Raw genomic sequence first — 23,704 nt, forward strand, 5'->3', positions numbered from 1 at the left:
AAGAAAGAAAGAAAGAAAGAAAGAAGCCAGAAAGAAAGAAAGAAAGGAGCCAAAAAGAAAGAAAGAAAGAAAGAAGCCAAAAAGAAAGAAAGAAATGAGCCAGAAAGAAAGAAAGAAAGAGAGAAAGAAAGAAATGAGCCAAAAAGAAAGAAATTAGCCAGAAATAAGGAAATGAGCCAGAAAGAAAGAAAGAAAGGAGCCAAAAGAAAGAAAGAAAGGAGCCAAAAAGAAAGAAAGAAAGGAGCCAAAAAGAAAGAAAGAAAGGAGCCTGAAAGAAAGAAAGAAAGGAGCCAAAAGAAAGAAAGAAAGAAATGAGCCAGAAATAAGGAAATGAGCCAGAAAGAAAGAAAGAAAGAAAGAAAGAAAGAAAGAAAGAAAGAAAGAAAGAAAGAAAGAAAGAAAGAAAGAAAGAAAGAAAGAAAGAAAGAAAGAAAGAAAGAAAGAAAGAAAGAAAGAAAGAAAGAAAGAAAGAAAGAAAGAAAGAAAGAAAGAAAGAAAGAAAGAAAGAAAGAAATGAGCCAAAAAGAAAGAAATGAGCCAGAAATAAGGAAATGAGCCAGAAAGAAAGAAAGAAAGAAGCCAAAAAGAAAGAAAGAAAGAAAGATAAATTCCCGTTGATGAGGTTTTTGTGTAACAAACATGGTGGATCTGAGAGCGAGATAGATTTATAGTTACAAAGGTGGAGTTGAATTGGTATTTTTTTTATCGTCATTTTTATCGTTATCGGGATAAATGCCAGAAATTATCGTGATACATTTTTTAGTCCATACCGCCCATCCCTATTGCCTGTCCACTGGTGTCCTGCAGAAGCGTTGAAAAGGAAAAGAATAAGGACGGCTGGCCGGGCTAGCACGCTCCGGGCCATTCGGCTGAAATGTCCTAGGGTCAGATTTATCAGAGAGAATCCAGACACGGAGTCACCTCCTTAACTTTTCTGAACACATTCATGGCATTTTGTCATCACATCCATGAGGTCCAGTCACTTTCCTCCGAGCGGATTTCCTTCAGAGTCAAAGGAAGCTCCAAACATCAAAGATGTGACTCAGAGGAGTGAATGCTGGAAGGATATGTGGACCTTTCACCATATGGAGTTTAACAGCTGTGGATAATGCACTGCAGGCAGAAAGGGTCCAGTCATTCTCCGCGAGGACACTCGGCCTCATCGTGCTGCTCCGGCTTGTACTACAGCTCTGTGTCCGTTCACTAATCAATCCCAGGTTGCTCTTTGTATTCAGTGTGTTCCCATAGCAGCTTTCCCAACCCAGCAACAGCTGGAAGCTGTTAGCCAGACATGTCGTGAGAAAGTAGCTGCACTCAGAGTTTTTTCACTCATACAAGTATGTTTATGCATGTTAGTGTGTGTGTGTGTGTGTGTGTGAGAAAGAGAGGGAGAGAGCGCAAGGGAGTGTTGCTACATGAGTAGTGTATGACCTTGCTTTATATTCTTACAGCAATTCTCCATTACAGAAATACACCACACCCTTCAGCATATCTGCTGCCTCCTCTGTCATAACAGTACAGATACGCAATCTCTGAATGACGAACAGTGTGTTTGTATCTTGTGCTTAAGCTAAGTTTGAGGAAAAAATGTTTAAGGATAGAGCAAGATGTCCACAATCCATTCAGATCTCTGAAAATATCTATTCATGGAAGAATTTGATGTTTATTTACACATGCTGACCATTATAAAACACCTGTGAAGGCTGACACGGATTTCGTATTCAGTAGGTGGAACTGAACAAGTTGTCTTCAAAGTGCTGGAAAAGTTGTAAAGCTGACAAGAAACTGTTCCAGGTTCACACCAGGGGCGTGGCAGTGCTGCCCTCTAGTGTCCGACACAGGAAATTCACTTTGAGAAAGAAAATTAAATACAATTGTTTTTTTCCTCCACACTTAATACCAGTTAAATATTTAGAAAACGTGCTAATAAGAATTCTGAAATGTCATATTTGTTAAATGATCACATTTTCAAAAGAAAATAATATGAAAATCTAAACTTTATTAGCAAATTGCAGTTTCCTACAAGGATTATGGACATCGATTTCAAAAGAGGTTACTGGAATCAGTGTGTTCTGTGGCTCTAAACGTGTTAATTTCCAGGCAAATGAACATGGTGTGCTTTTGAGATTTCAAAAGCAGAAATGATACTGTGTCGCCAGTCCAGTGGCCAATGTGGCTACATCATCATCAGACCAGGATTGCACAAACAGTCCATACAGTGGCTCGCCAACAACAGTAACTCTGTTTTGGGTGCACAGGGTCCGAAGATGGAGTTTCCAGCTCTTTGACTTTTACAGGTTCAACTCTTCTTGCTCCAGCAGAGACCCCGTGGTGTCTTCTGGATCCTGTTTGGAAAATCATTAATATCACTTTAAATCCAACAATCTATAATGTTTAAACCTTGGTTATTTTTACAAAAAGTTCATTTGTTTTTAGAGTTTGGACTTTTCCTTTGATCTTCTTGAATCACTTAAATATTGCATTTAATGGAAGCACCCAAATTACGTTTCCTTAAAACTCAACTTGTATCTGTTGACCGTACCTGTGAGATGCGGTTGTAAGCCTGAATATGGGGACGGCTGTAACGACGCAGGCCTCTCCAGGACAGGAAGATGACGTAAACTGACCCCAGAAAACACACCACAGTAAATAATATGGAGCTGGCCTCTGCCACGTACGAGCCAGTCTGCTGGTCCGAGAAAGGCAGGAGAGGGAGAGAGAGTGAAGGAGGTTACGGTACTTTACCATCCAAGCATACTGGCACATATCTACAACAAGTATGTTGTGTTAGGATATAGATGTTGAATTACTTGCTGGTATGTGCTGAGTTCTGCAGGTGTTGCAGACAGCAGACTGTTGGCCAGCAGAGCAGTAAACCCAAAGAGCAGACTGAAAAGATTCAGACCGATCAAGGAGATGATCTGGTCATTGTAAATAAAGATAGGCAAGGCAAGTTTATTTATATAGCACAATTCAACACAAGGTAATTCAAAGTGCTTTACATCGACATTAAAAGCAGCAAGAAATAATTAGACAGTAAATAACAAATAAAATGAAATAAAGTTATGAGAAAAGAGGTAAAATCATAAAAAGCACAAGTTGTTAAAAATAAATCAGAATATGAATGAGACGGTGAGATTTAATTATTCCATAACTGCATTTAAGTGTTATTGAGTAAACTATTCACCTTTAATATACTGGCTTTCCTCTGAACCTCGATGGCCAGGCACCCAGCAGCAATGTACTGCAACAGCACAAACCTTCGTCACCCCTCAGTAAACATTAAATATCATTAAATGTGAATCACTCGCAGCAGATGTTGACTCACGGATAAGCCTGGCCACACAGGAGTTACCATGGAGACAGCGCAGTCATACCTCACACATGCATGGCTGACTGTGGCCAGTGTGCAAGCTAATGCACTGAGGACTTGAACCACCTGGAGGGAAACACCAAAGTATTCAGAAGGATAAGAAAGTTAAAAACTGCGTTTTAGATCAGTCTGGACGAACAAGCTAAAAGCAGCATCTCACCCCAGTGACTAAAAGTCTTGTATTGACCACCGTCGCAAACCAGCGATGAATCCTGACATTGTTCAGCTCTCCGTTGTCGTCGACCTGGGTCGATGGCTGGGCTGTGGGTGTGTCCTTAAAAAACACGTGATACAGCCCCTCCTGAAACATGTTCTGCCTCATCTGTTGGGTAAGAAAAAAAGGTGATCTTGTCTGGAATGGATTTCAAATAGTCCTCTATTCCAGTGTCAACTTTGCATAAGATCATGACGCAGGCACACACCCCGGACTCAGATCTTACTGTTAGGTGACTGCTTACCTCCTCCACGATGTCTTGAAGCTGTAAACAGTTTATTCAAAGGCCTTCATATCAAATGAAAGTCTCAAATAACTGAAATAAGAGAAAGGAGACATTGAACACTTTTCCCCCAGAGTTGTTGTTACTCCTTAGTGTTTGCGTAGCAGCGTCGATCCACACGGTCCCAGTTCTGCTGAGTCAGAGGATCGCTCACGGTCAAAGTTCACTCTTCAGGACAGACTTTCAGGGAAATCATTGGTCGTGAGTCGCACACTTATCAGCCTGGAGGTAGGAGTGACAGAAGCATCGGAGGACTTACGTTTCAGTAAGATGTTCGGGTTTGATCCTGTAAAACAAACTGGTTCTAGTTTATATGTAATTGTTGAAAATGATAAAGAAATATAGGAACTGGAGCAAATTTTAACCATCTAAAACAACTCCAACTTCACAGATTTCAAAGCGAATTGTGCGAATGATGTGTTAGATAGACCTGTCTAGAATGTACCCCTGTCTCAGGCTTCTGGATGGATGGATGGATGGATGGATGGATGGATGGATGGATGGCTCCGATCCTTTGCAGTGTTGTAACTTCTGCATTTAAGACATTGTCTACAAAATATACATTTACACTCGTAAACCAATATAATAATCAGCGTTAGTGTGTTTTTTATTTCAATTTAAGACTTTTTTTTCCCCACATGAGAACTTAATTCTGTCATGTAACTGTGTCAGATTTGGCCACACTGATTCCTTTTCCTCTTCTGTCCATGACAGGTTGATGACATACAAATATTAAGCAAAAGCTTATACAGTAATAAAACAACAGCATAACTGTGTGGTTGATAGAAGGCAGAACCCACTAATCTAAATTATGACACCAAACGAGTTAAAACATATCAAAACACAAGATGCGTGAACATGTTTTATTTTTGAGATCGTCTCTTCATAAATATCTGAGGTGGATTCCTGAAAAAGTCTAAAAAAACCGAAGAGGGAAGCAGAAAGAGGTCACACGGCACTCTGAAGATCTGGAGCAGATGGTCACAGACCATCGGAGGACCTATAAATAGGCTCATCACACCCACTCTGTTCTTCCCGGCAGTGTGTGACTGTCGTCATCCTCCTCTCTGCCCCCTGTGTACAGGTCTGCCAGTCTGCTGAAGCGTGGTCCCCACTGAACTAAGCTGTGAAAGTCCTGCACCTCATCTGAGTCTGAGGAGGTGATGGAGCTGAGCGACCGCGCCTCAGAGCCTTCACCTTCGTAGTCAAACACCAGGACGCAGTCGTAAGGAGGAGCCGTGGGGTCACTGTTGAGAGCTCGCAGGTTCTAGACAGTAAACGCAAGGGCACATGAACCAGAAACGTGTATTTATCTAAAAAATATGAAAAAAGCCTAATCAAATGTTAACTATTTGAACTTCTCACATCCTCAATGAATTTGCCAATCTCCTCGTCGACGTGCATCTGAAAGCCATGACCCGGGCGACTCTGGACGGCTGGAAACACGTCAGCGCTGCAGACTTCGGGATGTTCATGCTGTCTTCTGTGGAGAGCGCTCATGTTGAATCCCTTTAAAAAAAAGAAGATTACAATATCTACTGCCGTTGCACATCTGATTATTCAGCCTCAACATTAACCGGTTTAAAAACAAATATAAAAACATGATTTTCACGAGGTACAAAGAGGAAGGGGTTTAGCGGCCTTTAGGGGCCTGATTATAATACTATTGGGTGAATGGGTAAATCTGTGTATATTTATGTACAGAAATGGGCAGCAAATTATATATGTGTGTATATATATATATATATATATATATATATATATATATATATATATAGAGTGTAAATAAGTATATTTATATAAATATCTATATGGGCATATGTGCACAAATATATAGAAATATTCAACTATGGTACAGTATGTATGTATGCATGTATAAGTATGTGTGTGAGTATAATTACAGTATATAATAGTAATAATAATAATAATAATAAGAACAATACTGTTACTTAGCAGTGTGAGTACAGTGTCTGAATAATTATAAATACAGGTTAAATGATCAGTGAATGGGGGTAGGACTAAATAAGTTTACACTTCTTCCTACTCCTTTTTTAGCACATGTAAATTTGAAAAAAAAAGTTAGCAAGTTTTAAAGGATGAAATTCCTTGTTTTGTTTTGTTGTTATTTTCTTAAACTTCTCATGAAGTGTCGTTTCTTTTTTTTTTTTTTTTTTTACATGTACAAAAATAAAATAAATCAAATCAAATCAAAAACACGTCCACGGGGTCCACGACCAGTCAGCGCCAACATAGACTTTTTGCTGAATAAGGGGCCACACCAGAGCTTAGGAGCAAATAAACACCCCGACCCGTCTACCTGGTCTTCCTCGCCTCCCCCCTCCTCGTTGTAGCACAAGATGTTGTCTCTGGGTAAATCTTCAAGAAGGGAAGCATCCTTCATCACCCTCATCCTCCTTCTCAGCAAAAACAAAAGGAGCAGGAGCAGCACTGTGCGATGAAATTAAATATAAGTGACCCGGGAGACGGTCTGAATTCAAATCTATGACGTATTGGATACATACACAGAACAATGAAAATCCCCCCCAGAAGTGAGGATGCGAGAGAGGGAATACGTCGCTGTGGGGCAGAGCGTGGGATGAAGCAGCTGGAAACTGCCCCCTGACACTGGCACACTTCCACATCCAACGTGGTGTCTCGATGTAACATGCCCACGTCATAAACGCGCATCAGCACATTGTAGTCGCCAGGAGGCAAGTCCCATTTGGGGGTCAGGGCTGCTACGTCACCTGGAAAAGAAACTGAATGAAAACTGGGTAGGCTGAGTCGTGGATTCAAAAATTCAACCACATGTATTTTAAATTTGTTAGATAGCAGTTAGGGCTGGGCGATATGGACCAAAAGTCATATCTCGATATTTTCTAGCTGAATGGTGATACTCGATATATATCTCGATATTTTTTCTGTGCCATAATTGGGGTTTCCCCCAAAGCATTATAGCATAGCATCTCTGTTAGCTTCATCTTTTTCTGAGGCAAACCCTTAAAAAAAAACAGTCAGTTTTAATACAAAGCCTCGTGCCAAATGTCACACAGGTACATTTGTTAACAGAGGTCTGCACAATATCAACATGTATAAAACAAATGAAATAAAAATAAACTGCCTGCATATATAGAATAAAAATGCTTCTTGAATAAAATAAAACAAATATCCCTTTCCTGCATAACAATTAAATTAAAATACACTGTAATTAATACAATGTAGACAGTAACAGGCAGACTTTTCCACTGAGGTTGACAGTTGTGCAAATAACAAAACATTTGTGCAAATCTCAAATAAAACATTCAAGTCAATTTGTCACAAAATAAGCTATATCATAATTAAAAAAAAAAAAAAAAAAAATTAATCGATATAAACGATATTGTCTCGTACCATATCGCGTTTGAAAATATATCTATATATATTCAAATCTCGATATATCGCCCAGCCCTAATAGCAGTTGTCACGTCGAGGACTGCAGCGAGCTACCTTACTTGTGGAATTGGTCTGAACGGTCCAGTTCATCTTGTGTCCTCCTACAAGCTCCGCAGTGAAGGGCCCAGCGTGACCAGGTCCATCCAGGTCCACGATGTCCAGGAGGGCAGGGGAAGGGTTTTCGTTGCATAGACTTGCTTTTCTCTGTCTGATCACGGGGTGATTGTCGTTCACATCCAGCAAAGTCACGACCAGAGTGCCCGTGCCTGTAGCTGGAGTAGCATCTGCAGAGAAACATTCAGGAGTTCATGTTCAGGAGTTGATCGAAGAGACTGTATCATAGTTCGAAGCAAAACTTTACCGTCATCATAAGCTAGAATCAGAATTGTGTATTTGTTGTTTTGAACAAAGCGTGATTCTCGGTCCATGCTGCTTTTAACTTTGACTAATCCCGTGTCATTTTCGGCGCTCAGCCACCTGGCAGTGTCGTTGTGTAGTTCATATCTGAAAACACGAAAAACAACTTGATCAGAGCTTCATCAGGTCTGTGCACGAGCTAAATAAAGCACACGGGTCACCAAAACCCCCTGGTTCACGTTATGACTTTAATTCAAAACTTCGCCTCCTGGCTGATTCAACTCCAGAAACTTTGTCAGGTTTGAATTCTTCTAAACCTCAGAGTTAAATCTGCTCTTCTTTTTCCTGTTTTCCCTAAAAATGCAAGCCTAATCTTAAACTAACCACAGATTTAAATAGTCTTAGTAATAATTCTTGTTATATACCGTATTTTCTGGACTATAAGCCGCTACTTTTTTCATAGGTTTTGAACCATGCGGCTTATACAAAGGTGCGGCTATTCTGTGGATTTTTCTTTCACTGCTAGGGGGAGTGCTAACCGGAATTAGAATAAAAACTAAGACAAAATAAATGCAAAGAAGAATACGCTACTTCTTCTTTAGCAGATAGAAGTAGAAGCAGATTTCAAACAGATAAATAGATAAATAAATACCGGTTATTTTATCTTGGTTCTGTCCAGTTTTAATCAGCAAAGTTGCTGCCGTGTTAAAAGACACTGTTAGGATCTATTTAGGTACAAACATGTACATCATTTACAGTTCAAAATCCTTCTGTACATGTAGTAAATATCTAATCTAACAACATAAATATCTGCGGCTTGCATATCTTTTTTTCTAAATAGAGCGGATGTGGCTTATATACGGGTGCAGCTTATATATCTTTTTTTATTGTTTTTTTTTAAATAGAGCTGATGCGGCTTATATGCAAAATTATTTATTTTCATGAATAATCATTGACACGATGGAATGACCCAGATGTAAAGATGATATAACTTTACCACCTAATGTTCTGCTTCCTGCTTGTGTCTGGGTCCTTGGCTCGGAGCTGGATCACAGAGGTTCCTACTTCCACGTCCTCCGAGATGCTCACATGCACCTCAGCGGGACTGAATAAGGGGGGTTCGTTCCTGTCCACCACTCTCACGGTGACCGTGGCTGTTGAGACGGCAGCGGGTCCAGAAAACGGCGCCTCGTTTGTTACCGCCACCAACAAAGTAAAGACAGGAACGCTCTCAAAATCCAGCTCCTTGGAAAGAAAACAGAATAGAAATGACACTTGCCACACTGAGTAAAAGCACTTTTATTCTTTCTTTTGAAGGCTTGTTATCAAAACATGCAGGTTAATCCGAACCTTGGCAGTCGTGATAACTCCCTCCATTTGATCAGACCCCGTGGTTACATCGAACTCTCCACCTTTGTTGCCTTTGACGATCGAGTACTTGGTATTGGCATTCGGAGATCCCAGCTCATCCACGTCAGTGACTTTTAGTCTCGTGACCTCTGCTCCGGCCTCATTTTCAGGCACGGATGCAGAAATCTGGGGGTAGGACTCTACTCAGTGAATTCACAGATTAAAATTGAAATACTCTTGATGATGTGAAGTATTTGTACAACTTACAGTTGTCATAGTGAATTGTGGAGCATTATCGTTGCAGTCAGTAATGATAATCACAACAGTGCAGGTGGCTGTTAACCCTTTCCCCTCCATGTCAGCAGCCTCTATGATCAGCCGGTACTCAGGTTGAGTCTAATAACATGGAAGAACATGAAAATAAGCAACAAAAGGGATGTAGGTTTAATTTTTTTTTTTTTAAAGCAGTGTTCACATTGTTAGTCTCATTACTTCTCTGTCCAGTCCACCCGTCTTCAGACTAATCACTCCACTCACTGGGTTTACGGCAAACATGTCTTCTGCAGGTGTTTGAGGCATCTGAGCTTTTATTTTAAACCTAATAATGGCATTCTCCGTCTCTGCATCATCCTTATCCACGGCTGTTACTTTAACGATAGGCTCATCTGTTGGACAATCAAAACAAGTTGACTAATAGCATGTTTTAAGGAATGTGTTGCAGTTTCTAGAATGGCTGTCTTACCAACATCAGCGCTTTCCTTCACTTTCCCAGTGAACAGATTCTGCGTGAACTCTGGAGGATTGTCATTCTGGTCTATGATATTGATTACCAGCTCCATGGGCTCCTCCACTTTGACCCCCTCACTCAGCGCGTGGGCCCACAGCTGCAACACACAGTGTATTTGTCACAAAGGCCGTGTTTAATCCATGAAATATTCGGTACTGAGGTCATCAACAGCAAAAGGTACGAGTGTGCTTTGTCTCATCTCTCACTTTGTATTTGGGTCTTTTCTCCCTGTCCAGAGGCTGGGTCACATACATCACACCAGATCGCCCGTCAACCATAAAAATGCCCTCAGGGGGTTGATCTGCACCTGAGCCACTGATCTCGTAGGTGATGGCCACCTTTTGGTTCTTACTGGACTGGAGCTGAACGACAAAATAGAATACTTTAAAAAAGATTTGCACTTTACAAAAACGAGCAGTGAGGTTAATAAACTGAGCGGGATACCTAGATCATACGAATAATTTGTTTTTAAATTCTTATTTGCTCCAGTTTCCAGATTTGGTGAAATTCAAAACGTCACAGACCATGTTTAAAGCCTGGAATAATAGTTTACCTGGAAACATCCAAACGTTATTTAGGAAAACAGATGGTATTCATGATTTACGGAATAAACACACTTTTAAACAGACAATGGCTCATACTACATTGAAAAAGATGTGCATTTCAGTGTATGGTATAACACTCTGGAACAATCTTGATGAAAGTGTGAAGGTCTGCAAGAACATCAGGCTATTCAAACGCTGCTATAAGCAGATTCTCATACTGAACTACCAACAGTTGATGTTATAATGACCATGAATTTTTATTTTATTATTTTTTCATTGTCTTTTTTTCTTCTGTGCATGATGCTTTTCTTTCTTTTTTAGCTACGGTACTTTTATTATGGTGATTGTTTTTTTGTTTTTTTTTATTGACTTTTTTTCCTTCACTACTGTGCTTGATGCCTTTCGTTTTAGCTACTCTTATTATTGATTCACATGTCTTTTAATTACTTTTATATTGACATACTTTTATATGTCAAGAAGAAGGGTATACACTGTATATATGTATTATTATTATTGTTATTGCTACTATCATTCTTTTATATATCGGATACTCTTATATTGCAAGAAGGGGCCGGACTAGATAAGCATTTGCTTCTTCCTGTCCCTTCTTGAACAAAACTGGTTGTGCTTTATTATTATTGTTGATGTATGTGTTTTAAATTGTTTTGTTCAAGATGAATAAAGATCAAATCAAATCAAAAAATACATGTCAGTTGAGGAGGCTTGACTCAGTGCAAGTGCAGTCCATCCTTTCGTTTTGCTGAATATTTATTCCTACCTTTACCACACGTTTAGGGTATGTACCCCTTTCATTTTCTGGAAAGTTTATGGGTGGAATAACCCACTCCCTCTTTATCCTTCTCCAACCGCCAGACATATGTGGAAGCTCAATGATGGGAAGCAGCTGAAGGCCATCAGAGATGTTCTGTTTGAATCAGGATAGCAGTCTGAGTTAGGTGCAGTACTTACTTGTGAAGTCTAATCTTTTGACTCGTAAAAAAAAGACTAACCTCGTGATTGTTCTGCTTTGAGAGTTTTTCATTTGTGCCGTTGTTGTGAGAGCAGTGTGGTTGTATCCATCCAGCAGCAGCTAGAGACGCCAAACTCTGAAGAAAAAAACCTGGTTAAGCTCGTACTGATCTATCCATCATTCTTGGTTCCAGTAACGGTCTAGACAGAGTGGATGGCCAAGGTCGGACTTGCTTTGTTTATAATCATAATATAACAACAAGAAAACTGCTGTGCTTAGCTGAACAAACAATGCAAAGAGAGAGGGAACAATGAATGACCTGAACATTTAAAATAAAGGCTAAAACGGCCAGCGCTCACAAAAAGGTTTCAAAATGGAAACACGAACGGATTTGTTTCAGCATTTCACTTTCCTCCATACACCTGATCCAGGATGGATGTAACCCACTAATGGATCAGATGTGGATAACTCATGGAAGATTATAAAAAAAGAAATGTAAATTCATTATTGATATTTTATAAACCCAATAAAACACAAAAGATATGTTCAAAAATTGTTTTATAGCTCAAATTGGAAACTTTCACAAAAATAGAAGCAACAGTTATCCAACGTTTGCTCCTAAAAATAAAAGACGTGCATACGTGTTAACGCATCATAACATTTATGTAAATACAAACCTGTCTATAGTAGTGAGATAATATTTCTTAATCCAAAGCCCTGACTACTTAGTTCACAAATGATGGCCCGTCTTTGCTGAAGTTTACCCTCCTCAGTTCCCGAAGAAGAAAGGTTTCACGAGGGATTTTCTAAAGCTTACATGAACAGATGAAATGAGTAAAAGCTTGATGGTCACACGTGAATCAGTAATCAGGAACCAGCATGGTGGAGGAGGGGCACTAGTTTTAAGATGGACATGGTTCTGGAGGCCTGCTTTTGAAACAGCAGGGCTGGAACCAGTCTGCACCATCCAGTACAAATGGATATTTTAACAGGATAAGGCTCCATCGTGTAAACCATAACCGCTTGGATTGCACTGAAGACCTCGATCTTATTTTGAACTTGTAAACCTTTGTCAATCATGAGATTTACAGCAAGACAAAATGACTCTTTGAACAGCGTCAAGGAGTCCGTGGCCATAAATGCATCAGGTAAATGACAGATGTGATGGAGGGACCATCGAAGCCAATGAAAAGACGGCTGCTGTGATGATGAACGGAGACTTGTGAAAGGCATTTCTTTCCCAGATGCATTTCAGATGTTGTTGAGGTTATAATTGAGGATAACCACACTTCAAATACTGTTTACTTAAACCCACGCACAAACTCTGATGATTTACTTCATTATACACTGTATCACAAACAATTCTTTAGTCATTAGCATAGAGGAAAGTGTTTAAAAAAAAAAGTTCAAAAATGAAATTCAGATGGTTTAGACTAGAGCAGGGGAGTCAAATGTGTGGCCCGCGGGCCACATGCGGCCCGAGAGAGATTTTCATGCGGCCCGCGAGAAGTTTCCAACGCAAAAAAAACGAAATGTTAATGTGGCAGGGTGCGTGCCACGGGGGCCCGACCGAAGGACGGAGAGACACAGATGTATCGTGCAGACCCTTCTTTATTTAGCAAACCCACACCCACATGTGCACAAGCATCACACACAGCTTCTCCGACCCTTTTCTGCTCTCCAGCTCTGCGTTATAAAGGCAGGCCGGGTGGAGGCGTGGCAGCCACTCAGGTGGATGGGACACAGGTGCGTGTCCCGTCAACCTCTCCACCCGGCCACAGTTAATAAAAGGCATAAATAATTGCCATGAATCGCAGCATATCCGATAATATATTTCTTCTACAAATCCATCGTTATTCCACAAAGAGAGCAGTTTTTGACATTTTTTTTGTTTTCTAGAATGCATTTGCCAATTTTTATTTCTTTGTAGACGGTCGTTTATTTTTATTAACTGACTACTATTATATATTTTCGCAGGAAAAATATCACTGCTAAAAAAGATGATAGAAGATATTTACTCTGAGAATTTCAGTTTTGAATACGAGGATAGTGACAAAGTAAAACAGTTAAAAGAGAAGTGCTGACTTTTTCGGCACACTGGCGTAAATATCCGCGCCAAGTTTTAAAAATAAATACACTTAATTGTAATGGAAAAATCTCTAAATCACAAAGATACACTCTCAGATGTAATAAGAAAGATTTTGCTTTTAATTAAATTTCCTATAAAAAAGCGAAATATACAAAAAACATACTTGTTTCTGTTTATCTTTGTAAAATGATATTAAAAGTATCTTACATAATTTGAAAAAAAATTAGAAATTTCAAGAAAAGATCCTGAAGAAATATATTTTACATAATTAGAGTGTAAACAAAGTGCATATTTCCTTTAAAATTAAATAAACTGATATTGGATTACCGTAGATAAAAATAGTAAAAAAAAAAAGGATTAGAAAAAAACTTTTTCGCACCGTTTTTGTGTGCGGCCCGCGAGAAAAAAATTGGTCAAATCCGGCCAAGCAAAATGAGTTTGACACCCCTGGTTTAGAGTAATACAGTAAAAAACAAAAAAATATATATAATATAAAATAAAAACATATTTATGTGTAAAACACTCACGTTGACTTGGCAAAGCATGAAGATCACTGTCAAGCTCCCGCTGTCCCCCGTCATGTCTCCCAGCTCAAAAACCCGGCAGACCAGTCCTCCGTCACCACAGCAACCGCCTGGACTGGAGACAGGACTTGATCCAGAGAGAAACTGGCAAGTTTGTGGTGATTACTGAACCTCCATATGGAGAGTTGTTACATCTTCAGAGTTCCTCATTCTTCATATTAATGAATCCCTTTTCCAAAGCCACAGGCTGCTGCCGTGTTCACTGTTTCACCTTGAAACCATTCAGACAAACTGCTGTTTGGTTTTCTCAGCAAAAGGTTGGTGAAAAACAGGTACTGGATCTCGCAGACATGCAGGTGTGTGTTTATGCAGGTTAGGCTTTGCAGTCTCATCTTAAAAAACAGAAGAAAAAAAAACAGCTCTTTCTTTGACGCTCTAAATGTAGAAATGGATTATATAAAAAACGTGCTTTACTGCCAGCAATGGTTAAAAATGCATATTTTCACTTTGACCTTGCTCACAGAATTGTGCAAACAGTTTGATCAAACTTTTAACTCAGGACAGCAAACAAATGTTTACAAAACAGCTGAGGATCACAGAGGCTCATATAACACTTGGCAACTAATAAGTTAGCACAGTTTGTTTTGAAAACTTCTAACTCTGCTCCCCACGTCTAAATGTCAGACTACTTTATCTTGAAGACGGGTTCAAAATCTGAGACTGACACGTCTGCAAATTAGGGCTGTTCGATTTTGCCCAAAAATAAAATCTCGATTTTTGTCTCTCAAAATCCGATTTTCGATTACGATTATTTTGTGAATTGACAAAAGGCAAAGAAATGATTTCAAATATGCTGTTTTTTTATTGAACATTTTCCCCATTGGGCTTTAAGTGCAAACTTTGCTCTTATTAAACCAAAAATGAATGAATAAAGTGCAAAACTCTGTAAAATAAGTTGAAAAAAAGTTTTTAAAAAGTTGTAAAAAAAAATTAAAAAAAAAAAAAAAAAAAAGTGAAAAATCGAATTTACGATTTTCACGTTTTAACATCGTTCTAATTACATAATCGCGATTACGATTTAAAATCGATTAATCGAACAGCCCTACTGCAAATAAATGCAAACAAAAACATAATTTTGAGTCATTTAATATAAAACAATTACATTATCATTGTTTTGCAATATGGACAGTAAAAATACAAAAACATTTAAAGGCAAATTACTGAGAGGATTTAAAAGGTAAAATTCACAGCTTACATAAAAATACAGTAAACAGCAGAAAAGAAAAAAGAAAAGAGACGGATGGTCCGTGCAGGACTGCAGACAGAAGACAAGGATAGTGTATGGATTGATCTGTAAACCGATACTCACTTACATTGTTTCAGTTTTGACGTGAATCATACTTTTCAGCATTTTTGACCTGAAATGTGAATATGCCGTCTGTTTTGAACCTATCTAATCGAGATCTATTTAAAATATTTCCTGCACATCATACATCACTGAAATCTGTCTTTACACTTAAACATTTTTATCAATCAGTTTCTGTAACAGGATATGATTTTTGGCCGGAAAAGACTAGACAACAGACTGGTGACTGTGACATGATGAGCCTTTAACATGATTAAAGTAGATAACATTCTAGCGTCAGCAGACTTTGTAAACCTATTTTCTTTTTTTTTTTGGTGCACGATATTGGAATAAAAGATTTTTGTTAGCTGTGATGACGTCTGGCCAAATCAGAGTTCAGATAGACCACCGTAGCTGTGATATCGTCTCTGTACATACGAGCCAGGTCCTCTGGCAAAGCGAGCATTGAGGCCAGTCTCTCTTGGGACAGCTCTCCACAGTCCCCGGTCCCGAGAGCGTGCCTGATGAGGTGCGTGGCAGCGTTGGTGTCCAGTGCTGGGGAAGCACGCGCTCGCCGTTTCAGCAAAAGTTCATGCATCTGACCCAGCTTCAGCTGCTTCTCAGATGGAGAAACCGGAGCCTGGGGAAAGTCAGAGGCCATATTTCAGGGCATGTTTAGATGATAAAAGCACACTAAAAAGCACACTAAAACTAAGGTGATGATTAGGGGTGGGCAAAAATATCGATATGGCAATATATAGCGATACTTTTCCAGCCGATTCAATATCGATATTCAAAATTTGAATATCGATTTTTTTCCCATTATATCACCCAGTGCTCCTACCTAAGTGACAGTCCTGGGCATTGCCACTCTCTACCAACCCTGGGAGGGCCCTGCACTGCGCTCAGGTTTTATTTCACGTTTCATTTAATCTTATAATTTATTTTTTATATAACACAATTGCCTGTCCTTAAAAAATGAAAAATAATGGACAGAGGTTTATTTATTTATGGATTTATATCTATACTGACTGATCACTGTGCCTGTCCTTGGTTTTAGTACCCATCTTTCTTGTGTTTATTATCATTTGCCACATAATTAAAGCAACCTCATACTAAATTTAATGTTAATTTCATATGATGTAAATAATATGAAAAACATATACAAATATGTTGTAACTTTAGCTTGTATAGTTATAATAAAATATTGTTTTGACTCAGTTTGTCCCATGAATTGTCACTATAATCTGATGAACATGCAACTCGGATTTTAAGATCCATCGCTATCATCTGATGTACATACACCGCGTTCCAAATTATTATGCAAATTGAATTTAAGTGTCATAAAGATTACATTTTTTGTTTTTCAATTAAACTCATGGATGGTATTGTGTGTCAGGGCTCTTTGGATCACTGAAATCAATCTCAGACACCTGTGATAATTAGTCTGCCAGGTGAGCCCAATTAAGGAAAAACTACTTAAGAAGGGCGTTCCACATTATTAAGCATATGACCATTTCCAAGCAACATGGGAAAGAAAAAGGATCTCTCTGCTGTCGAAAAGCGTGAAATAGTTCACTGCCTTGGACAAGGTATGAAGACCTTAGATATTTCACGAAAACTTAAGCGTGATCATCGTACTGTAAAGAGATTTGTGGTTGATTCAGAGCACACACGGGTTCGTGCAGACAAAGGCACAACGAGGAAGGTTTCTGCCAGACAAAAACATTGGATTAAGAGAGCAGCTGCTAAAATGCCATTACAAAGTAGCAAACAGATATTTGAAGCTGCTGGTGCCTCTGGAGTCCCACGAACATCAAGGTTTAGGATCCTCCAGAGTCTTGCAGTTATGCGTAAACCCTCTATTCGGCCACCCCTAAACAATGCTCACAAGCAGAAACGGCTGCAGTGGGCCCAGGAATACATGAAGACTAATTTTCAAACAGTCTTGTTCACTGATGAGTGCCGTGCAACCTTGGATGGTCCAGGTGGATGGAGTAGTGGATGGTTGGTGGACGGCCACCATGTCCCAACAAGGCTGCAACGTCGGCAAGGAGGTGGCGGAGTCATGTTTTGGGCCGGAATCATGGGGAGAGAGCTGGTTGGCCCCTTTAGGGTCCCTGAAGGTGTGAAAATGACATCTGTAAAGTATGTGGAGTTTCTGACTGACCACTTTCATCCATGGTACAAAAAGAAGAACCGTGCTTTCCGTAGCAAAATCATCTTCATGCATGACAATGCACCATCTCATGCTGCAAGGAATACCTCTGCATCATTGGCTGCTATGGGCATAAAAGGAGAGAAACTCATGGTGTGGCCCCCATCCTCCCCTGACCTCAACCCTATTGAGAACCTTTGGAGCATCCTCAAGCAAAAGATCTATGAGGGTGGTAGGCAGTTCACATCCAAACAGCAGCTCTGGGAGGCTATTCTGACATCCTGCAAAGAAATTCAAGCAGAAACTCTCCAAAAACTCACAAGGTCAATGGATGCAAGAATTGTGAAGCTGCTATCAAATAAAGGGTCCTATGTTAAAATGTAACTTGACCTGTTAAGATGTTTTTGATTGAAATAGCATTTGATTTCAGTAAATATGACCTCCTAATGCTGTAAATTCTAAAGATGAGCATTTCAGTTCATAACAACCTATAAAATGTTATAAAACTCTGTTGTGCGTAATAATTTGGAACAGTGCATTTTAAGTTTCTTATTTTTGAAAAATTCTGTTATCATTGGGAGGTTTGTTCAATAACATTCAAATTCATTAAACTAATGGTTGATGACTTGAAAATTATGCTGACTGTCATTTGCATCGACTATTTAGGAAAATCTGAGAAAAATATAATTTGCATAATAATTTGGAACACTGTGTATATACAACTTGGATTTTAAGATGTGTAATGCATTTTTAAATTTTTCGGTGAACTATGTAGAATATAATAATCGGGATATCGCATAATCGGGATATCGCAATGTGTATCGTATCGTGGCTCAAGTATCGTGATGCGTATCGTATCGTGAGGTCCTTCCCAATACCCACCCCTAGTGATGATTGAAATGTATGTTCCGTTTTCTCAGCACAAACCTGTAAATGAATTCCACTTAAGTGCTCTCCAACAAGTCGCACCGCCTCTTCACTCGCTAGTTCATCCCACAGGCCATCAGTACCGAGGATCAGGAAGCGGTCCTCAGGTCTCAGCTTGTGGTAAGTTATATCAGGTGTCACCTCCAGGTAGGGTGGTGTGAGGTAGTTAGGGGGAGTATACTGATACAAGTTAAGGGAGTCTAAGTCCACGCCGCATTCCAGGCTGGCCAAAATGCTCTGCTGCAACTCAAGGCTCCATTTGAATCTCACGTCCCCAAATGCACGCAAGGGCATCAGAACCTGTAACAAAGATGAATGATTAAACCAGTGACAATTCTCGTACATTTTATGGTTAAACAGCTGTACAGTGCGATGACAGCATCTTACCCCGAGCAATCTGTCATCTATGACCACAGTGTCCCTCTCTGAAGGCGGATGCTGGGCTCGGAGTCGTTCCACCTCAGCCTGATTCAGAGAGTTGTGGTCCTGAGATAGAGGTAAAGTGCTCCATGAACCGTCCTCATTCAGGACCCCTACTACTGTGCGGCAGTCACCGGTGTTTGCGACATGGATCCCATCGGCGCCCACATGAGCCACACAGGCAGTGCACCCTGCAAATGCAACCTAGACAGATAGGGATGCACGTTATCAAAACTGCACGGCCCTGGATGCAGTGAAGCAGAAAACACTGGTATCCTGTTACCTGGATTGCTGTACTTTTCATCAGGTCACTGGAAAGAGGAACTTGAGCCTCTAAGGAAATATCAGCATCGAGTCGTTTGAAAGCACGATCCAGAGCATCCCTGGGACTAGAAGAAAGAGAATCCTCAGTTTTATTTTTATGGTGGATATAGGGCTGTGCGATTAATCGATTTTAAATCTAAATCGGATTTATTAATCACAATCGATGTTAAAAAAAAGGAAAATCGGAAAATCGATTTTCCTTTTTTGCAGCTGGCTGCATTACAGACAGAGCTCGTCTAGTCAAGAAAATTGTAAATGTTGTCACTTTACTAAACTCAAGGAGGATTTACAGTATTTTTCAATTGCACTTCATTCCCAATAGGGAAATTTGTTTGCTATTTTTCTTTAAAAAATAAAGATAAAATATTTGAAACAATTTATTCCATTGTCTTTTGTAGTTTTACCAAAAAAAAAAATTGAAATCGAAATTGAAAATCGGGTTTTCAGAGGAAAAAAAAAAAAAATCGGGATTTTATTTTTGTCCAAAATCGCCCAGCCCTAGGTGGATATTTTAAAAGGCGCATCTATGGGAGATGTGGTAAAATAGAAGAGGCTCTAGGGGCATAGTTTCATCTTCATTACGTATTTCTATACATTCAGAAAAAAAAAACAACACGAAACTTAACTGATTATCAAAGCAAATAGAAGGGATAACCTATCAAATGTGTATTCATGTATTGTGCTCATGTACATACACCAGTAAGGTTAAAGAAAAAAGGAAAATAGGTAAGAATGACTGCATTACAACACAAAAACCAAATTCCATTTGTGAGATACACAGGCATTTCTACCTACCTCATGCCTTCATCATATTCCTCACTGTCCAGTAATTCTTGCCAGAAGACTCTGAGGTGGTCGATATACAGGGAGGCAGAGTCACGATAATTAAAATCTGTATGATGTTTGTGCCATTGTAAGATGGGAGGTAAAGGTCTGCCATTCTCCATGCAGTTCTCAAGCATCTCCAAGGTGTGTTTCGGCATCAGTGCGACTGCCACATAGTACAGCAGCCGCTCGCTCACAGCCTGAGCACACGCCCAACCTCCGTGGCCATCAAACACCCCGAAAAGCATGCCCTTTGACTGGAGACATCAGGGGGAAAAGAAAAAAAAAAAAGAAGTCTATAGGGCTGAGGAATAAAGTAAAGACACCGATGGATAGACAGGGAGTGGAAGACGCACACCTGTAAGCAAGTAGCTGCACTACGACGGTCTTCATTAGGTGTATTAGCAGGTAACTGGTTGCTGTCGAACTTTTTCACAGAATTAAGTCCCCTGCCATCAAACTCCAGCACATTCACAGTCTGAAACAAAGACACGCATACATGCACACAATTATTCAGAAATGCACACAGGTATATGCAAACTGATTAAACAACATACCTCATAGAAAATAGACTTTCTACTCTACATGTCCTTAATTGATTGAGAGGTCCTTCTCAACCAAAAGAGAGGCTGTGTGACATCCATTACCTGCTCATTGCCTCTAAGAATATTATTGATTTGCACACGGCTCTGCTGGAAATCTAGATTTTGATGAGTTGAGAACTGTCGCCTGCTTTGACACAAATTTCCAGATTCCTCTGAAAAATAGCTCCAACGGTATGATCTGGGTATACTCCAGGATGAGAAAAGACAATGATTGCCTGCCTGAAAGAGAGAAAATAAAGAAAGGCTACAAGTTAAATATCCAGAATGATGTAAACCCAACCCAGTCTGGTACACACAACAGACCATGCATACAGATGGGGCAGTAGTATATCTGCACCTTTTCATGTAACTAATGGAGTGAGACAGGGTGGCATTTTGTCACCTGTCCTCTTCAATATTTACATGGATAATCTTTCCATGAAGCTTAGTCAGTGCAAGACCGGATGTATGATAGGTGATAGTCTTATTAATCACCTCATATATGCTGATGACCTGGTCATCATGTCTCCATACAGTGCCGGGCTACAGCAACTGCTTAAAGTGTGCTCTAGCTATGGAGTCCAGTATGACATTGTGTTTAACCCTAAGAAGAGTGTTATTCTGATTGTTAAAGCTAAGGAGGATCAGAAACAAAGGTTTCCCCCATTCTTACCGTCTGACCGCCCCTTAGATGTTGTTAAGAGAGTACGGTATTTGGGTCACATCATAAATGAGGATCTATGTGATGATGATGACATCCATCAGTGCTGTAAGCTCTATGCTCAGGCCAATATGCTTGCCCGTAGATTCCATATGTGCACAGCTGATGTTAAGGTAAATCTATTCAGAGCCTACCGTACACCTCTTTACACGGCTCACCTTTGGTGTAATTATACCACCAAAGCCAAGCTAAAGAAGTGGCAGGTAGCATATAAGGATGCGTTCAGGATCCTCCTTAAGCTTCCAAGATGGACAAGTGCAAGCACTTTATTTGTTAATTCTTATGTCCCCACCTTCCATGCTCTGCTGAGGAATTTTATGTTTAAAATATGTGTCGACTACATGAGTCAGAAAATTGTCTAATAACTGCACTCACTAACATTGCTAGAATTAAGGGGATTCTGTCTAAACAAGACATGGAAAAACTTATTCATGCATTCATTTTCAGTAGGTTGGATTATTGCAATGGCATCTTTACAGGCCTAAACAAGAAATCTATCAGGCAGCTGCAGCTGATCCAGTCAGGTCATGAAATCGCTACACTGGCTTCCAGTGAGTCCAAAGATAGAGTTTAAAATCTTACTGCTGGTCTACAAAGCACTGAATGGTCTTGGACCAAAATACATGCTGGATCTGTTAGTTCCTATGAAGCTCCCAGACCCCTGAGGTTCATCTGGATCTGGTTTGTTGTGGTTCCAGAACCAGAACCAAGCAAGGTGAGGCAGCGTTCAGTTATTCTGCTCCTCACCGGTGGAACAAACTTCCTGTAGACCTGAGGTCTGCTCCAACTGTCAGCTCCTTTAAATCAGGCCTAAAAACATTACTGTTTACTGAAGCGTACTCTTATTAATTAAATTAAATACTTAGCTGCTGTATTCTACTGCCCTTATTTTTAACAGCTTGTGCTTTTTATCATTTTATTTCATGTATTCGTTATTTAACCGTACTCTTAAATTAGCAACCTGTGCTTTTATTATTTTACCTTCTTTTTTCATAATTTTATTTCATTTTATCTTATTTTCATTTTTGCTAATTATGTCTTGCCGCTTTTAATGTCGATGTAAAGCACTTTGAATCACCTTGTGTTGAATTTTTATTTATTTTTTTTATTTATTTATTTAACCTTTATTTAACCTTTATTTAACCTTTATTTAATGGCAAGCAAATTAAGAACAAATTTCTTATTTACAAGTGCAGCTTGTCAGGTCACACATTTTCTAATGTGTGACCTGTAATTTTTATGTATTTTATATGGAACCTTTTGAGTCTGTAATAAGTATTCCTATCATAAACATAAGAATATGAAATATGCTGCCAATAGTTGCACAGAGTAAGCAGTGTCATGGCAGTACAGGGATGTATTATATCAGTACCAACCATGGATGTATTATATTAGTACAGACCTGTGGCTGGACTGCAGCATGAAGAGGGAATGTGTAGGCTCTCTGGAGGATACTCGTGTAAACACGAACAAACATCGCTAAAGTACACTGTTCGCTCGGTAATGTTCAGCTTTATAACCTAGGGGTGAAGGAGAGATATAGATTATATACATATGAGTCTGTAGGCCAGTCCAAGTCTCAATTATAAACCTTAAGAGCTGCTGTAAAGCACCAAGCAACACCGGTGTTAGCGAGAAAAACGTCAGATCAACCAACAACGACCCTCATCTCGTGATGTTTTATTGACATTCACATGTTAGGTCTACCTGCCACGAGACAACAGCAAAGTACAAATGAAAATACGGAGTTTAAAGGGGTTTTAACACAGTTAGCACACTAGCAGTAGCGAGTTGTGCTAACGTGTGAATGCATTAATAACTTCACTGATCGTTAAGTAATGTAACCGTCTACGTCTAGAAAGCTTATAGGAATCTAACTTACATCAAACGAAATACCCAATGATGTACCTGCAAGCTGTTTTCAGATGAATCCCGACCGAAGCAGCTCTGCCTCAACACCGGCGTCTGACGTCACCGCGCTGTCACGTTTGAGAGGAGAATAAAACAGAGGACGGTTTAACTTCCATCCGTTATTATAATACATCCATGCTTCCATCCCACCGGCCACATTTTATTGGCTCAATTTCGTGACAGATATTGAGTGGACAAAAGTTTGGTCGTTACCACAAATATTCTTCCTAACAAATAAAGTCAAAGAGATCTCTTTTAAATTGATACACAAATGCTACCCTGCCTGCAAAACAATATTTATCAGTAGATGTATGTACACAGCAAGAAGGATATAGAAAAAGCATCCTGAGACATATTCCCACTTATTCTGGTCATGTGAATTCACTTATAAATTTGGGACTTCCACAGGTATATTGTTGATTCTGTGTTTTCTGATTTTCATCTTTATTTTAAGAATGTTATTTTTGGTTTTCATAATTTTAATCACAAAGATAGGGACGCTTTCTTTTTTATTAATCTGTTTTTATTTTTATCTAAATTTCACATACACAAGTCCAAATTCATC

The 23,704-nt window shown here is 39.4% G+C and overlaps 3 protein-coding genes across 7 annotated transcripts; all 3 read right to left on the reverse strand.

Annotated features, from left to right (window-relative positions):
* Positions 1–1,447: 1,447 nt before the first annotated feature.
* Positions 1,448–4,326, reverse strand: si:dkey-30c15.13 (uncharacterized protein LOC558731 homolog). 2 transcript variants are annotated; one of them, XM_061721991.1, is made up of 7 exons: positions 3,832–4,326; positions 3,534–3,695; positions 3,329–3,439; positions 3,188–3,244; positions 2,811–2,921; positions 2,543–2,689; positions 1,448–2,345 (listed from the first exon to the last, which is right to left on the reverse strand). In XM_061721991.1, the coding sequence occupies exons 2-7, from the start codon at positions 3,693–3,695 to the stop codon at positions 2,292–2,294; spliced, it is 642 nt and encodes a 213-aa protein (XP_061577975.1). In that variant the 5' UTR covers positions 3,832–4,326; the 3' UTR covers positions 1,448–2,291. The 2 variants fall into 2 exon arrangements, with proteins under 2 accessions (XP_061577975.1, XP_061577976.1); XM_061721992.1 differs by having other exon boundaries at positions 1,449–2,345; positions 2,543–2,686; positions 3,832–4,323.
* A 117-nt stretch (positions 4,327–4,443) lies between these two features.
* Positions 4,444–14,226, reverse strand: LOC133444312 (B-cadherin-like). 3 transcript variants are annotated; one of them, XM_061721989.1, is made up of 15 exons: positions 13,928–14,226; positions 11,352–11,447; positions 11,120–11,266; positions 10,003–10,158; positions 9,752–9,893; positions 9,502–9,674; positions 9,277–9,405; positions 9,010–9,195; positions 8,660–8,904; positions 7,664–7,806; positions 7,362–7,586; positions 6,393–6,617; positions 6,188–6,318; positions 5,236–5,379; positions 4,444–5,137 (listed from the first exon to the last, which is right to left on the reverse strand). In XM_061721989.1, exons 1-15 carry the CDS (start codon positions 13,979–13,981, stop codon positions 4,886–4,888), a joined length of 2,448 nt encoding a protein of 815 aa, XP_061577973.1. In that variant the 5' UTR covers positions 13,982–14,226; the 3' UTR covers positions 4,444–4,885. The 3 variants fall into 3 exon arrangements, with proteins under 3 accessions (XP_061577973.1, XP_061577971.1, XP_061577974.1); XM_061721987.1 differs by having other exon boundaries at positions 6,393–6,629; XM_061721990.1 differs by lacking the exons at positions 11,120–11,266; positions 11,352–11,447 and having other exon boundaries at positions 6,393–6,629.
* An 828-nt stretch (positions 14,227–15,054) lies between these two features.
* pdp2 (putative pyruvate dehydrogenase phosphatase isoenzyme 2) lies at positions 15,055–23,210 on the reverse strand. 2 transcript variants are annotated; one of them, XM_061722668.1, is made up of 9 exons: positions 23,137–23,210; positions 22,631–22,748; positions 20,571–20,747; positions 20,282–20,401; positions 19,894–20,180; positions 19,058–19,163; positions 18,742–18,978; positions 18,355–18,654; positions 15,055–15,909 (listed from the first exon to the last, which is right to left on the reverse strand). In XM_061722668.1, the coding sequence occupies exons 2-9, from the start codon at positions 22,703–22,705 to the stop codon at positions 15,634–15,636; spliced, it is 1,578 nt and encodes a 525-aa protein (XP_061578652.1). In that variant the 5' UTR covers positions 22,706–22,748; positions 23,137–23,210; the 3' UTR covers positions 15,055–15,633. The 2 variants fall into 2 exon arrangements, with proteins under 2 accessions (XP_061578652.1, XP_061578653.1); XM_061722669.1 differs by lacking the exons at positions 22,631–22,748; positions 23,137–23,210 and having other exon boundaries at positions 20,481–20,705.
* Between the last annotated feature and the right edge of the window lie 494 nt (positions 23,211–23,704).

This window comes from Cololabis saira, chromosome 5 (assembly GCF_033807715.1).
Source record: "Cololabis saira isolate AMF1-May2022 chromosome 5, fColSai1.1, whole genome shotgun sequence".
NCBI lineage: Eukaryota > Metazoa > Chordata > Actinopteri > Beloniformes > Belonidae > Cololabis > Cololabis saira.

What these genes read in the sequence shown, in the direction of transcription:
- si:dkey-30c15.13 (XM_061721991.1), bottom strand. Translation starts at nt 3,695, where the DNA reads ATGAGGCAGAACATGTTTCAGGAGGGGCTGTATCACGTGTTTTTTAAG. An exon ending in GGAAAGCCAGTATATTAAAG is followed by an intron (nt 2,922 to 3,187) that starts GTGAATAGTTTA and finishes TACAATGACCAG; the next exon opens with ATCATCTCCTTGATCGGTCT. An exon ending in AACTCAGCACATACCAGCAA is followed by an intron (nt 2,690 to 2,810) that starts GTAATTCAACAT and finishes TTCTCGGACCAG; the next exon opens with CAGACTGGCTCGTACGTGGC.
- LOC133444312 (XM_061721987.1), bottom strand. Translation starts at nt 13,981, where the DNA reads ATGACGGGGGACAGCGGGAGCTTGACAGTGATCTTCATGCTTTGCCAA. An exon ending in CGGGTGGACTGGACAGAGAA is followed by an intron (nt 9,406 to 9,501) that starts GTAATGAGACTA and finishes CCATGTTATTAG; the next exon opens with ACTCAACCTGAGTACCGGCT. An exon ending in GGGGATTTTCATTGTTCTGT is followed by an intron (nt 6,319 to 6,392) that starts GTATGTATCCAA and finishes TTCATCGCACAG; the next exon opens with TGCTGCTCCTGCTCCTTTTG.
- pdp2 (XM_061722668.1), bottom strand. Translation starts at nt 22,705, where the DNA reads ATGTTTGTTCGTGTTTACACGAGTATCCTCCAGAGAGCCTACACATTC. An exon ending in TGAAAAGTACAGCAATCCAG is followed by an intron (nt 18,979 to 19,057) that starts GTAACAGGATAC and finishes CTATCTGTCTAG; the next exon opens with GTTGCATTTGCAGGGTGCAC. An exon ending in TAAGTGGAATTCATTTACAG is followed by an intron (nt 15,910 to 18,354) that starts GTTTGTGCTGAG and finishes GACTTTCCCCAG; the next exon opens with GCTCCGGTTTCTCCATCTGA.